At 48.0% G+C, this 15,482-nt stretch overlaps 3 protein-coding genes across 17 annotated transcripts in view; 2 read left to right on the forward strand and 1 right to left on the reverse strand.

Moving 5' to 3' along the window:
- Nucleotides 1-5,801, forward strand: part of LOC118506384 (protein TANC2) — a 109,349-nt gene extending 103,548 nt beyond the window's left edge. For all 6 annotated transcript variants that reach the window (XM_036043418.1, XM_036043419.1, XM_036043421.1 and 3 more), the window contains 5 exons: nucleotides 589-921; nucleotides 986-3,442; nucleotides 3,510-3,861; nucleotides 3,945-4,239; nucleotides 4,308-5,801. In XM_036043418.1, the coding sequence (XP_035899311.1) occupies nucleotides 589-921; nucleotides 986-3,442; nucleotides 3,510-3,861; nucleotides 3,945-4,239; nucleotides 4,308-4,685 (3,815 nt within the window). In that variant the 3' untranslated portion in view covers nucleotides 4,686-5,801. The remainder of the gene's footprint in view (nucleotides 1-588; nucleotides 922-985; nucleotides 3,443-3,509; nucleotides 3,862-3,944; nucleotides 4,240-4,307) is intronic.
- A 209-nt stretch (nucleotides 5,802-6,010) lies between these two features.
- Nucleotides 6,011-7,766, forward strand: LOC118506390 (ubiquitin-like protein 7). Its single transcript, XM_036043430.1, has 2 exons — nucleotides 6,011-6,309; nucleotides 6,396-7,766. Exons 1-2 carry the CDS (start codon nucleotides 6,162-6,164, stop codon nucleotides 7,568-7,570), a joined length of 1,323 nt encoding a protein of 440 aa, XP_035899323.1. The 5' UTR covers nucleotides 6,011-6,161; the 3' UTR covers nucleotides 7,571-7,766.
- Nucleotides 7,767-9,275: 1,509 nt separating this feature from the next.
- Nucleotides 9,276-15,482, reverse strand: part of LOC118506391 (tyrosine-protein phosphatase 10D) — a 40,793-nt gene continuing 34,586 nt past the window's right edge. For 6 of the 10 annotated variants that reach the window (XM_036043436.1, XM_036043435.1, XM_036043434.1 and 3 more), the window contains 2 exons: nucleotides 12,431-13,822; nucleotides 9,276-11,869 (listed from right to left, as the gene is read on the reverse strand). In XM_036043436.1, coding sequence (XP_035899329.1) covers nucleotides 13,089-13,822 — 734 coding nt within the window. In that variant the 3' untranslated portion in view covers nucleotides 9,276-11,869; nucleotides 12,431-13,088. Of the gene's footprint in view, nucleotides 11,870-12,430; nucleotides 14,451-15,482 lie in introns of all 10 variants that reach the window. The other 4 variants (XM_036043440.1, XM_036043438.1, XM_036043437.1 and 1 more) reach the window with 3 other exon arrangements.

A 15,482-nucleotide genomic window follows, 5' to 3' on the forward strand; every position in this document is an offset into this window, starting at 1 on the left:
TGATGGTCAGTGAACCTGGAATCTGGATTCTACCTCTTGCTTTCTGCGTTTAAACAAGTCCCTAGAATATTATTGATATCAGCTGCTCTTCAAGGCGATACATCAACGGTTTTTTGGTCTAAAAATAATTTAAAATTCAAATCTTCTGAATTCGTAGAACAACAGGCGTTAGACGCCTTAAGGAAAATATTCTCCAGTCGGTTCGATATGGAGTTTGATTTGATCCCTCGGGATAAATCCTTTCTAAACGGTTAGAATTCGTTATATTAATAATAGTGTTTAAAGTAGTGTTAAAATGTGGACCGTTTTAGGGTGTTATTCGTGGAAAGGATCCAACGACCTCTCTTTTTCGATTTTTTAGCTCAATTTTACTCAAAGTGTGGAATTAGTTATGCATGAATTAGCTGCTTGCGTGTTTTTCAAAATCCTCCTTGTTTTAATTTTATAGGCATGGTTGTTAAACATTCTTCACTTCTCACCCATGCATCCTGTATGTGTGTGTTCGTTCCGTTTCTGCTGCATGATCGTGAAAATAGTTACCACTGTACGGCTAACAACTCTTTTTTTAAAATGCTTTCCTCCCTACAGACGATGAAGGTGGCAACGTAAAGCCGCTGGTAATGAACGGCAAATCAAAGTCCTCGCAGGACGAGCTCCAGGTGCGGCTCGGACTCTTTCTCGAGAACAACTCGCGCCGTACCAACCGGGGTGCGAACCAATCGTGCAGCTCGCTAACGTCCGCCAACACTAGCCCCGTGTCGACGCTGACCGGTTCGTCCGAGGCCGATGTGTCCCGGGTGCTGCAGCTACAGGAACCAAACCCCTACCATACCGGTTGCGAATCGATCGGTTCCATGATGTCGATCTCCGAGCAGAGTAATGCTTCATCGAGCCCCGTCAGCCGGCGCCATTCGGTGACCAGTAAGTGTTCTCAGCATCCGAGAAGTTGAAGCAACCTGTAATGCTCCCCTTATCTCCTTTGCAGCTTCACAGAGTGGAAGTAACGTGGACGAGCTGTTGGCGTTCAAGAGTCGCCGGACGACGGTGCGTCGATCGGCACGGTCGGGCCAGATCAAGGGACCGATAGATCCCAAGATCCGCTTCGCCCAGTACCGACAGCAGCAGCAACAGCAACAGCTAACCCTGAAGCCACTCTTCTTCGAAGTTCCAACGCACGAACCGAATCCCCTGTTCATTGGACGCCATTGGCTGGTGCGTGAACTGTCCACCGCTATCCAGTCGACAGATTCACCCGGTGTGTTGCTGAGCGGAAATCTTGGCACCGGCAAGACAGCGCTCCTTCTCCAGCTCGTCGAGTATTCCTGCTTCGGACGGCGCAAAGAACTTCCGATCCAGGAGAACGATGGCATTTACTGTCAAATCAATCTGGCACACGATCGTCTCCGTAGCTTAGCCTCGCACGTGGTGGCGTACCACTTCTGCCAGGCTGACAATAACTCCACCTGCCTCATACCGGACTTTGTGCATTCGCTCGCCGCTCAGCTGTGTCAAGCGCCCCAGCTAGCCGCCTACCACGAGTTTCTGCTCGGAGAGCACGCCCTCCAGCACGCCCTGAGCGTCAAGGAATGTATCGCCAACCCGGAACGAGCGATGACGATGGGTATACTGGAACCGCTGGCAGCACTGCGCCGAACGGGCAAGATCCCGGCGAAAAACTGCGTCATCCTGGTGGATGCGCTGTGCGAGGCGGAGTACCATCGTCCGGATCATGGCGATACGGTTGCTTCGTTTCTGCAGCGCATGAGCGAACATTTCCCGCCCTGGCTGAAGGTGATCGCCACCATCCGCACGCAGATGCTCGAGTTCTGCAAAGGTTTGCCATACACGAAGATGAGCCTGGACAACTGGGCGACGAACGAGATGCTGCAGAAGGACATCATCGAGTACATCACGTACCGCATCAACCAGAGCCAGAGCATCCAGCACAATGTGGCCGGCGGGAAGGAGATCGTAAACACCAGCGCACACTTCAAGTTTGCCCAGCATCTGCTCGCCCTGTCCAAGGGATCGTTCCTGTTCGCGAAACTGACGCTCGATCTGATCGAGCGTGGAAGCCTGGTGATCAAGTCGAGCAGCTTCAAGGTGCTCCCCGTTTCGTTGGCACAGATCTTCCTGCTAAACTTCAACCTACGCTTCCCGACCACAACCGCGTACGATCGCATCTCGAACATTTTGGCCGTCTGTCTGGCCGCTCTCTATCCGCTCACGCTGACCGAGATCTTCTACTCGCTGAACGCACTCATTGCGAGCGAATCGAGGGCCGATACGGAATCGTCGGAAACGGAGGGCATGATCGATTGGGATGAGTTCCTGTGTCGGTTTAAAACGCTTACCGGGTTTCTGGTGAAGCGGCTGGACGACACGTACATGTTCTTCCATCCATCCTTCAGGGAGTGGTTGATAAGACGGGAGGATGGCGAAAGTACCAAGTTCCTGTGTGACTTACGGAATGGACATGCCGGCATTGCGTTGCGCTTATCCCGCCTTCAGGCACCGCTCGATCCGGAGCAAGCGCTCGAGCTGGGTCATCACATACTGAAGGCACATCTGTACCGGAATGCTCCGTCACATCAATCGCCCCGTGATCTACAGGCGTACTGGGTTGCGTCCGTCACGGGATGCGTTTCTTCCGCGCTTACAACGTTGCGGAACGTGTACAGTCCGAATGTGAAAGTATCGCGACTGTTGCTACTTGCTGGTGCGTCTCCCGATCATGTAACACCGTTCCTTGGGAGTGCTCCAATTCTGTGCATTGCGTCGCATGAAGGAATTCTGCCGATGGTTAACCTTCTGCTCGAATTCGGCACCAGTGTGGAGCAGACGAACAGTCAGGGATGTACACCGCTGATCCTAGCTTCCGCTCGTGGACACTGTGATGTGGTACGGCAGCTGGTAGCAGCTGGAGCATTCCTCGGCCAGACGGACACATCACAAAGGTGCGCACTGGTACACGCGGCCATTGCTGGACGGCTGCAGGTGGTGAAGTATCTCGTCGCCTGTGACTGGATTCCACGCCCGGTAAGCAACGATGTGACGCTGGAACAAGCGGCCCAACAAGCACTGACGGCAGCGGCCGGCCAGGGTAACACGGACATTGTGGAGGATCTGCTCGACATGGGAGAGGTGCAGGTGAACCGGTTGGATGTAATAACGGGCGAAACAGCACTCACGACCGCCTGTGCCAATGGCCATACGGACACGATCGCAACGCTGCTGAATCGAGGCGCATCGCCCGAGGTACGCAATCGAAAGGAGATGGCACCACTGCTGATCGCGGTGAAGGAAGGTCATTGGGCGATCGTTGAACGATTGCTGCAGCATCCGGCCGACTGTGAGCAGACGGAAACGAACAGCAAAACGGCACTGATGATTGCGGCTGAGGAGGGTCACGTAGGAATCATTGAGCTGCTGCTTAGTCGTGGTAAGTCGTGCGGCGTTGATTAGCTGAAGAAGCGTATCTGAAGTCTTGTTCTGAATCTTCCTTGCAGGTGCTTCACTAACCGCACAGGACAAGGACGGCTTGACCGCACTAAGCTGGGCTTGCTTAAGAGGCAAACAGCAGGCGGCCAAGTGTCTCCTGGAGCGTGGAGCCGATAAGCAGCATGCCGACGGTACTGGCCGCACTCCGCTAGATCTGGCCGCTTACCAAGGTTCGGCTTCCCTCGTACAGATGCTACTCGACCACGGAGCACAGATTGAGCACGTTGACATTAATGGGATGCGTCCGCTGGATCGTGCCATCGCCTGCCGTAACGTACAGGTTGTCCAGGTGTTTCTGAAGCGTGGCGCTAAGCTCGGTCCCGCTACTTGGGCCATGGCAAACGGGAAGCCCGAAATAATGTAAGTTTCACATCGGGAGTCGAGACCCTCAGCTAGCAACAAAGCTTTAACGCCAATCTTAATCTCTACTCCACTTCAAACAGGTTGATACTGCTAAACAAGCTGCTGGAGGATGGCAACACACTGTACAGGAAGAATCGCTTGCAGGAAGCATCCCATCGGTATCAGTACGCGCTGAAAAAGATCCCAACCGCACCAGGGCCGGGTGGAAGTGATGCCAACGGTAATGGAGGCTGTACGATGGTTACCGATCCACTGACCGGAAGCTCGGTCCCGGACAGCAACAACAACAGCCACAGCAACAATAACGTGGCCACGTTCCAACAGTTGCGGTTTAATTTCTTGCTCAATCTGTCTCGCTGCAAGCGAAAAATGAACGTAAGTAAATCTGATGACTTGCCTGGTGGTACTTTGGGCCAAAGGTCTCAATCCGTTTCCTTCCACAGGATGTTGCAGAAGCGATCGAGCTGGCGCGGCAGGCGATCGAGATTAAACCGAACGCGTACGATGGATACTACGCCCGGTCGAAGGCACTGATGGAGCAGGGCAACTATAGCGACGCCCTCAGGGATGCATCCGCTGCCCTGGCCCGGGCCCAACCGACGACGGCCGAAATTCGCGAAACGCTCACACGCTTGCACGGTGACCTGCAGAAGCGTCAGATGCAGGTGATAGCTGACACGGCCAAATCGGCCATCGCCAGTGTTGGCCTGTCGACAGTGGGACCAGCCGCCCAACAGATGGATGGCGTCAGTACACGGTCCGGCTCGGTACACAGTGGTCGCTCGTTTGCCGAATCCATGGACATTATTACCGATCTGTAAGACTTCCGTCCGACAGATTGACCCCATACCGGATTGTTTGGTTTTGATTTGTTCGCGTTACTTCCCAACACTGTAGAGCATTGTTTAATGGTAGAAAAATAGGGCAAGGGTATACGACGAACTGAGTGCTGGGCTTGAAATGTTCTTCTAAAGATAGGCAAGCAGTCAAATCGTAATCGAATTCGAAAACTTTAAACTTTAGGCACAGAAGCGAAAAAAATTGAAACGAAATTTTGTTAGGCAACGACAACGATCGCGGAAAATTTGGTGTAAACCTCCAAGAATCTTTCTGCTAGTTTTATTTAATTTATCAACAAAAACATTTCCACTTTTACTTTCCTGCAAGCAAAGCGCCCAATTACACAGCCCATGGTCCAACCCGTCCGCAGTGTGGCGGTTGGTGACCACCAAAAAATGGTGCTGAATTCCTTACGTTGTTGAGTAACACAACACATTTTATGTAATGTTTGTTTATAAATGCTTTCCTTTTACGTACGGTTAGTTTACAGCATGCCACAGGATGACCAGGCCAAGACAGGGACTGGTGACGAATAGCGTCACCCGTTCTGTACATGTATTTATATGTTTAATTTAAAATTGAAATTTAGATGCTTAGATGAGCACCTGCTCGACGCGACGTCCATCGGGCGGAGCGTACCAGGCACACCAAAACGATCTTTCAGCACACAACGACAATGTTTCCCGTTGACGGGCAAAACGATACGGAGCGTGGTAAACGGAAAGGAAGAAGCGATCCAAGCGTTTGTTACTTATCTATGTACACGATTAAATTATGCTTTACTTGGTAGGGATTTCGATGCAGTTAGGAGGAGTCATACAGGAACATAATAGCCGACCGTAGGCAGTCTTAGGCATGCTTTCGCTCTTCTAGAAGGCAAAAGCGAGACGTATCTTAATTATTTATAGTTACGGTATAGAGTCATTGAACGCGCTAGGCTTTGTATACAGGACAGCTCAAAGTGAAACAGATAGGCAAGCTTATAGGAGTGGAAAGCAGCAGCCCAAGCTAAATTTGTAACTGATAAGACAATAGTGTGTAGTGTGTAAGAAAATAATAAGCATTGATGCAATAAATTTTCACAATTTTAGTAAACATTTAAATTGTTACTTTTGTCATATTTTTCATTGAAAAACGAATAGCAAAGTTCAAATTTCCGTTGCTATCGCTAACGATGCATTCGAAGCACAGCATTGCCTACATTTAGGCGCACGCGAACGCACTTTTCCGACGAGCCCTGTACACCGGTGCTTCAATCGCAGCTGTCAAACGAACTGACAGTTGCGATGACTCGGAATAAATCCGTGTTGTCATTTCGACTGCTTTGTTGTTATTCTTTCAATACCCACGAAAGGCTGGCCCCCAGCTTTGAGCCTTATAGTCGTTTGTTAAATTGAGCATTTTTTAATTGAACTGCTAGTTGAACAACGTTCGTCAAAACCACCACCACTGGAGTAATGCCGTCCGTTTATTTGGGTGTGCATTTGCCGTTCAAGCCGTACCACAAGCTAAAGGTGGAAAATGTCGACCTTAGCGGGCGAACAGAAACGCTACGTTCCGAGGCGGCCAAATTAATAAAAGACGACGTTTCGGCGGATGATTTTGGTACGTTGCGCGAGGTTCAATGGAGTTCCTTTATGCGTTTGCTATAACACTTTGCCTCTGCCTCCCTTTTTCCCCTCATACACCAGAATTGATCTACTGTGGCAATCTGCTGAAAACCGACGACATACTGCAGAACAAAGGCGTCAGCGATGGTTCGATGATACACGTCATACAGAAACGTCGCGAAAAGGATGCATCCAACGAGCAGAAGAGCGAGGAAAAGGAACTTACCGAAGCGGAAGTGCAGGCAGTCCTTTCCGTGTGGCGCACGGTCGACTCGTCCAACTTCCAGAAGGTGCGCCAGCCCGAGTTCATGAAGAACGTTCTCGATGCGTATCCGGCGATACGGCGCAATCTCTTCGTACTGTCGCTACTGAAGGATCCGATACTGCTCTCCTCGATGCAGCAACCGGAAACGATTCGTCGCGTTGCACCGAAACATCCCATACTGCTCGAAGCATCACGCACCATCGTACAGCTGCTCAACTCCAAAATGATCTCGAAGGTGGCCAACTGCCATCTATCCGCACCGCTCGACAGTGCCCTGGATGATCCGCTGTCGGATTCGTCGTCGAGCGATGATAACACCGTATCGCCGACTACCTCAGCCGCTCCGAACACAATTCGCCGCATAACGGCCGACAATCTTGCGTCCGCCCTAGCGTTCGCTGGCTCACGCAGCTCGTACAATTCACTGTCAAACATCTCGCAGCGCGATGCGGACAATCGGGCCAACCAGCAGGATGGCACGGCAGCCGACGGGTCAACCGTTGCCGGTACGGCCGACACAAACCTCCCTTCAACTTCCTCAGCCACCAGTGGTCAACCTACCACATCGGCTACCAATGCTGCCTCCGGACGGATTACGTCCAGCATGCTGCTCGATGCAATTTCGATGATGTTTGAACAGCAGCGAGGCGAACTGGCGTCCGGATCCGGAGGCACTTCGGCCAGTGGTACCACCGCCACTGCCACCGGTCAACCTTCCACAGCCGACCCGACAGTCGAACCGATGGACACGAGCCCGGCAACAGCTAGCACCGTCCCAGCCGCTCCGGAACCGATGGGACACGATCTTGGGGCGCAGACGTTATCCCAGCACTCAACACTGGCCGCTAGCATTGGCCAGTACCGACGGGAGCTGGACACGATGCGCGAAATGGGACTGACCGACACGGAAACGAACCTGCAGGCACTGATCGTATGCAACGGGAATGTCGAATCGGCCGTGAATCTCGTGTTCGGTGGCATGAGCAATTGAAGATTGCAGGCAGGCAGGGCAAGGCTTAGTTGTAGGAGCGATGTATTTAATGTAACAAATCGTGAGAGATTAACGCCGGATACGAACGGAAAACACCGACACCTCCAGATGGTGGTGTAATTTACGCAATGATGCTTGTAACATAAACAAAAAAGAGTAAATAAATGATTTTGAACTAAAAAAGCAATCAAATCAATTTAAATTTGCTCGTCGTCTCGAAAACTTGAAGATTTGAGTCGTCCGGTGCCATTCGCATGACATTCTGTGAGATGATAGAGCTTGTCGTTGTAGCATATAGTCCTTCCGCACATAAGGGGCCAAAGATCATTTTGAGTATGTTCCTGTCGAATGTCATCAGTGTTGGACTGAGTCCCCGTCGCTGAGGCGTATCTCAATCCTGGCACTATAAATGTTCTATGCAGCCCCAGCTTCGTCACTCGTGGTAAATACATAGGGCGGTTAAGGTTCCTCAAGCTGTAGTTTGACCTGTTGGTTAGGCTAGGGTCGACGCTAAAGCGCAGTCGTCTGCCAATCGATTATCCCGCCCGTTCTGGCGGACGCATCAACGCCATCATTCCATCTCATTTTGGGCCAACCACCTTCTCTGTCTGTGGAGACGGCCTAAAAGGACTTTACGGGCTGGGTCGTCCGGTCTCACTCTCATGACGTGACCAGCCCACCGGAGCTTGGCGAGACCATCGTACAGCTCGTAGAGCTCGTCATTGTAGCGGCTCCTCCATTGTCCTTCCACACATACGGGGCAAACAATCGGCTAAGGCGGCTAAGAGGGCTTCGTCAGTTTTGGACAGAGTCCATACCTCAGAGGCGTTTGTGAGTACAGGAACTACAAATGTTCTGTACAGTCCCAGCCCCGTCACGACAGGTATTTTGAGTTAGCGTCCTGTTCCCTATAAGCACAACTCACAATCATTGTTGTTGTCGGTGCTGACTTTTGACCCCCAAGAGGCGAATGAAGTCTTTAAGACTCAAAGCCTCTGTAAATAAAAAAAATTGACCCAGATAGGTGAAGTTTTGGACGACTTTAAAAGTGCGGTCACCTAGCTGTACATCACCCCTACGCAAATCAGTGTTTGTTAGTAGGGCCGCTGGTGGTGCCACCATCATTTTGGTGTTCGCCTCGTTAATCTCCAACCCGAGATTTTCAAACCAATGGTGTCTATGTCATCATCAGCGTATGCCTGGATCTGGATTGACTTATAGAAGATGGTTCCCAAAGTTTCCACATCCGAGGCACGGATTGCTCTCCCTAGCGCCAGATTGAAAAGGAGACAGGCAAGTCCTTGGCACAGGCGCCCTTGGTGGTAGGCAAAGGGTCCTGAGAGTTTTCATCCACCTTCACCTGGCATGCTATGTTGGCCATAGTCTTTCTTACAAGCCTGGTAGAACTCCAAAAGAGCTCATTGCGTTGAATAATTTTATCCAGGCTATACTGTCATATGCGGCTTTAAAATCAATGAAGAGATGGTAGGAGTGGAGCCGTCCAAGATTTGCCGCATAGTAAAGATCCCATCCCATACTTCAGTTATAATTTGATGAAAGTCCTGTCCGATAGCTGTACCGCCATTTTTAATCAGTTCGGTTGCTATATCTACCAAGAAACAGATTCTACCTGCAGGTTCACCGAATATTCTACATACGATCACCGTTGTTTTCGGATAACAAAAAGTGGCCTAAACCTTCCAGGTAATTGGTTCATGTTGATCATTCTGTTGTCTTTTTTTTGTTGTTGTTTCGCATTCTTTTCGCTTGGAGTAATTGATATGACGATTTGTTGTTGTTTGCTGCTGTGTTTGCTTGTGCTCCTCTGTAAGGAACACCGACCGCAGCTTAAAAAACTTGTAAAACGTACTTCGAAGGATCGGGGAAGCATCAATACCAATTTCACGGGAAGGGTAGTATTAATGTATATATGCATTATTGCCTGATTAACGCCTGCCTTTTCTCGCACCGCAACAAGTGCATCGGATGCACTTACTGTAATTATCATCGGTAGGTTGAATTACGGCTTCTACGTACGGAGGGGAGTCGTTTCGATCGTTTCTCGCTTTGTAAAGTGTTGGTGAGGAAAGGTTTTGTGTATAAGTATTGTATTGGTTTTTGTTTCTTAAAGCTGCCACTGTAAACCTAACACATTCCTAAAAAGGACAAAACAAGAGCTGTTGCCAAGTGGGGACTACTGTAAAAAAAACGGATTTTGGTTCCGAGGCCTTCAAAACAGGCAGTGTTTGTGGTATAAAAAAAATGGAAATCCTAGTATAAAACCTAGTTCCTGGTAGTGTGGTCCTCGTGTGCCATGCAACAGCTAGCAGCATAGTTCTGCTTTTTAGTCCCTTTCTATGAGGTTTTTGTATGTATTGGTAGGTGGGTGTTTGCGTGTGTGTGTGTGCTGATCGATGTGTTGTTCTACTACAGGTGTGTGATCGGTGAGTGTGATTTTGTGGTGATCGGTCGTAAAAGGAAATCATCCCTGTCGTTGCACCTGAACACGTAATTCAACCCGTAACTTCCGACTACTGTACAATTGCGATTGCTGCGCCCCAACCGACTACACAACACATATTTCTCCATCCTATTAAACAGCTAGAACCTAGAGCACTTTCGTAATAAAAATGATTGCAATGAGTGTGTGTGTATTTGTTTTGTTTTGCTACTGATCTTACTAATATATACAACGGGGGAGAGGGTGAAGGAATCGGATTAAAATTGGAAACAAATACAAAAAAAAACACATACATGTATAAAACGAAAACAATACCTTAACCGTTATGCATCTCTCTCTCTCTCCATCCTTTCTCGTCTTCCCGTCACAAATGTCGTCCTTTACGTAAATATTGTGTGAAGTTGGTCAGCTGGGTCTGGCTTTGCTTCTCTCTATTATCATGCGTATCGTGTGCTGGTATTGCCATCGCCATCTTTACTCGCTATTAAATACTTTCACCCGTTGGCCATGTTTCTTTTACTGCGCAGCTACATAATATACAGCTACATAATTGTTTTTGACACGTTTTTTGTCCGGATCGTCCACCTCCGCTCGATCAGCTTTACATACACATAATAGCTGCTGCTACAAATAGTAAAACCAAAAGTTTTTTTCTACAATCAGATCTTCCCAGGTTTGCAAAGGAAGCTTTCACATCCTTTTTTGTCTAAGATTCTAAGTTTCGTTCTCTCCCGCTTTTCTCTTCGTCTTACTTCTTCGTGTACTTCAAACCCCGCTCTGTCTGTCTAGGGTTACGCTTAGTATAATTTCGTAAGGTTTTGATTATGGAGTAAGGTTTTATCGCTTGCTGTCAAGCACTTTAGTATTACACCTGCTAAGTAGTAGCTGTTCGATTTTGTTTTTAAAAGGGAGTTTTGTTTATAATTTTTCGATCCTATGGAACAACACCAAAAAAGGAATACCGCCGCCGATTGTTCGATATGATAGTTATGTATGTATACCGTCCCGGATAATTGCCGCTTTGTCCACTGGGGTAGGGGAGCTTTAAAAATAACGAAAGGGGAGGTTTCCCGAAACGGCTAACTACGTATTATTGCGTACCGATTTTGATCCGACCCCGGGAGATGGACTTTAACAAGCGATGGGATAAAAGCTTTACATGCAACGCTTTCTCTCACTCTCTCTCTCTCGTGAACTAACTGCTACCTACGAGAATCATAGTATCATCGCATGAGATTGGCTCGCGTACACTAATTCGATTTACGGAAAAATTTTGAAAATGGGAACCGGCTGTTTTCGCACTTTCGCTTTGAAGGTGGTTGAGTTTGTTTTGCTTTTAAAATTGCCATTTACTATACACAGTTACACACTACAGCACACTACAGCACCGGATGCAGTTTGATGGGGTCTCTCTATGGCCGCCATTTTTTTTTTCTTTCTTGCCACCATCAGCAGTAGTATATATCGGAGCGTTACGAGACAATTTTGCGTTACGTTGGGTACCTTAAGCACGATATCGAACGTTGAGATTGCGCTCTCGTCGTTACCTAGTAGACCAAGCTGCCATTTAGCCCATTTATACTAGACAGATTGAAGCTATCGCGACGGGTTTCGTCTGTCCGGGTTTTCGGGAACGATTAAGTAGATCGATTTGTTTATCCACACCCAAGAAAAAAAATAAGCTAACAACGCTTAGCTGCCCCCTATTTGTCGATGGCCGCCCATTTTATATGCCCCTTTGCGGCGAGGAAATACATGGCTGCCGTTGGGTTTTGGGAGATGATCTATTCCTCATCCGCACGCCGCTTACATTCCGGACTCGGCGATTCCTTCGTCGTCTGTGTGTCGGCCAGTGGAAAGTGGAAAGTGAGATTCGATTAGTTTATGGCATGGAAAATCCCTTCTTGAAAACCACAAATAGTGACAAAACACAACGTTGCATGCAGCTTCAATGCATTCAACGTGACAAAACCAAACGAAAAAAACAGATGTAAAAAGGAGGAGGAGGACATATAAGAACAAACTTTCATGCTGGATCTTTTTAAATGCTCGCCCTCAAAAAAAAAATGGAGGCGAGAATTGCTTCTTGAGGTATTTCGTTTTGAAAAATACAATTTGTTTCAAGAAGCATTTAATACTGGCCAATTAAAAAAAAAAAAGTTAAAGGAATGAGGTGCATATCGTGTGATAAAGGTAAGCTAAAGTAAAGCTAATATATAAAGACAGAATAGAATCGTTAGTAGCATAAGAAAACAATACGAAAATGATGTATTTGGTGTGATACGTGTCGAGAAGATAAGCACATAACATGCACAACGAACAGATAAAGAGACAAACATAGAAACATTCACTATTAAAAGCTTAAAAGCGGAGAGGATAAACATTAAAGTGCTACCAACCCATTTCTCTCAGTTTTAGATACAGCTCATCGCTAATGCCATTACTACCAACACCGCCAACTATACCAATGTTGCCACCAGCACATCCTGCGCCACCACCTGTGCCGCCGTCCCCGTCCGTAACGCCGCCGCCATTGTCCTCGTCGACGATCACGATAATGTCGTCGTCCTGTTCGTCCTCTTCCACCTCGACGTAGCTGTGATGTTTGTAGCGCCCAACGCCACAACCACCAGCCACCACCGGGCCAACGCCGGCCGTGCCATTATTGCTACCCGTTGGTCCGGCCCCGGCAACCATGGCGGCCGCCACGGCCCGCACATTACGCTCGTTCCGACGATGGAGCAGCAGTTCGCGCTGCTCGTGCGTCTGTTCATCGTCCTCGTCCTCGTCCTCCTCCTCCTCCTCCTCCACGTCCCGTCTCTTGCCACCGTCCTCCACCGCGTTCAGATCATCGTCACCCTCGTCCGAACCGTCGATACCGTCGTCGATTTCCGTCTCGTCGTCTTTCGTCGCCATCGTACGATCGTCGTCGTCACCGTCCGCGCGCAGGATCACGACGTTCGACGCATTACTATTTACATGACTATCGTTGTCGTTGATAGCGATCACGATGCTGCTACGGCCGCTGCTTCGATTGTCGCTATCGTTCTCTAACTGTCATCTCTCTTCCTTCCACAGCTTCCCACCGCCGACCGTTGGCTGATGGGTGTGTTGCTGCTGTGCGGGCGGAAGGATTTGCTGCTGCTGTTGTCCTCCTGGTCCTTGGTGGGTTTGCTGCTGCTGCTGTTGCATTGGATCTCCGTTCGATGGGTCCACTGCTTTGCTAAGCATTTCTCCCCCACCGGTGGAGAAGGTTAGCGATCGTCGCTCGTGCATCCGTTCCTGGCTCGTCGCCGTCATGGAACGGCGCTTGTGAGGGCTGGATTCGTATCCACTGTTGGCACTGTTATTGCTGTTTGTTCCTCCGCTACTGATGGAACGTTCGTCGTGGCCCGATGATGGCTGATCATTATTGCTGCAGTTCTGTTGCGGTTGCTGCTTTCCATCACCGTTGGGGATCGGCCCCGTAGAACCGGTATGTGACTGCTTTCGTGACACGATCATCAGTCCATCAACCGTCACCTCTACCTCTTCCTCATCATCCAGCAGCTCCTCTTCAGTCGTTTCGCCAGCGGTGAAATTAGGCTGCTGCTGTAGCATCGCCAACTCATTTCCGATTAGCTCACCAGTTCCGCTTCTTCGCCGATCTAGCTCATGATTTTCTACACTGGCAGCCGTAGACGCACCATGATGCTCTTGCTGCTGGACTGCCATCTCGTCCAGATCATCATCCGAACGATTTTCTATCAGCAACTGCTCCTCGGATTGCTGATCATCATCATCTCGGGGCTCTGCGCGCATTGCAGGCAGGGTGGCGAGTAGTTCGTTACGTGCAGCAACGTTTTACGTGTGAGTGTGTGTATGTGTGTGTTGATATTTCACGGTTAATACGTTCCATTCCAAGCACCAGAGTACAACCCCGTCAAAAGCACCCGTGATTAGGTTAGACAGAGCGATAGTCCGCGTGTGAATAGTATGTAAAAACAAACGTTTCGTCGAAGTGCAGGACGCGACGAAGATTACCAGGTGCGGCACAACATGGGTTTGGTGTGCGACGATTTGATTACCGATTTTTATACAACAAGCACAATTTACACAGTTGGAGTACAGAGACGAAGAAAGGGAAAAGGATAGAGAAAGAGAAAATATCAATAGCAAACAACAGAACATCCAACAGCACATCGCTCGCCTCTGTTACATCACGCTCAGAGCGCCGGTAAGGAACAAAAGGTTCGTTCGTCCGTCTCGGTATCATACAATCCGTCCCGCGAGTTCACATAAGTACTAGAATCACATCACATAATTCATAATTGTCGGTGCTGCTCAGCAAAAAAAGGGTTGACTTCCCTCAAACACTGGTTAACCGGACTTGCGAATCGCTTAGGTGACCGTAAATCGTTTGGTTTAATATACTTTCATCTGTTGTGCATTGCAATTTCAGTGTTTGATTGGTACCGGAACGATCGATAGAAGTCGATTCGAGGACGGTGAAATGAAAATAGAAATAATAAAAGGTATTTTAAATCAATCATAATCTATCTCGCCCTGCCGGTGTGTATGCGCAATACTGACTAGAGTTAGTGGTAACAGCGCGAACAGTGATGAAAAAATCTTAAAAAACTGGTCAAAACACGGTTCAAGGCGTGCAGTATTATTAGCTTTTAAAGTAATAAAATTATACAAAGAAGAATTGTTGGCTAAGGAGAAGCATTGAGACCCGCAAGTTGTAAGGGACATTTAGGACATTAAAGTAACATTTAAACTAACCGCTTTTTAGAGTATTAAATAGATATTTTATCAGTTTTTACTAACTTTTTTTGTGATGCATGTTTTAATTAACTGATGTTTTCTGTTAACTGAATAATTTTGTATTTATGTACGTTTTAACTAGATGGTTTAAAAACTTGCAAAAAAAACCTAGATGAAATAGTAATTTTAATTATTTATAAAAACAATTTATGTAGATTACTTTATCAAAAAAAAGTTAATTAAAAAAAATTACAAAGATTATAGAAAATTATATTAAAGTAATAGCTTTCATCTACATCGCCAAATGAGAATGATTTACATATTTTTTAAACAAAACTATCTTTGAGTTTAGATGAAACTATTTTTTCCTATAGTTCCTATAGGAGTTTCCTATTGGGGCGGTCCGGTGGTCGAGGCGATAACGGCGCCGGTCTTCACAAGGCAGGACCGGGGCTCAAATCCCATTCAGACCGCGCCTCTCCGTACGTAGGGCTGACTACTTTGCTACGGGTAAAATTAAGTCACAGAAAGCCAGAAATGGCAGGCCGGCGAGACCTCACGAGGTTGTGGTGCCAAGGAAGAAGAAGAAGAAGATTTTTTCCTATCTCGTCATCTTCTCATTTCACGTTCCATACGCAACTTGTGGGCCTTTTCTACTCCTTTGCCAACTTAAACCTGTTTTATAATATTGCTTACGTGATT

The sequence above is a fragment of the Anopheles stephensi genome, chromosome 2 (assembly GCF_013141755.1).
Source record: "Anopheles stephensi strain Indian chromosome 2, UCI_ANSTEP_V1.0, whole genome shotgun sequence".
In the NCBI taxonomy this organism is placed as follows: Eukaryota; Metazoa; Arthropoda; class Insecta; order Diptera; family Culicidae; genus Anopheles; species Anopheles stephensi.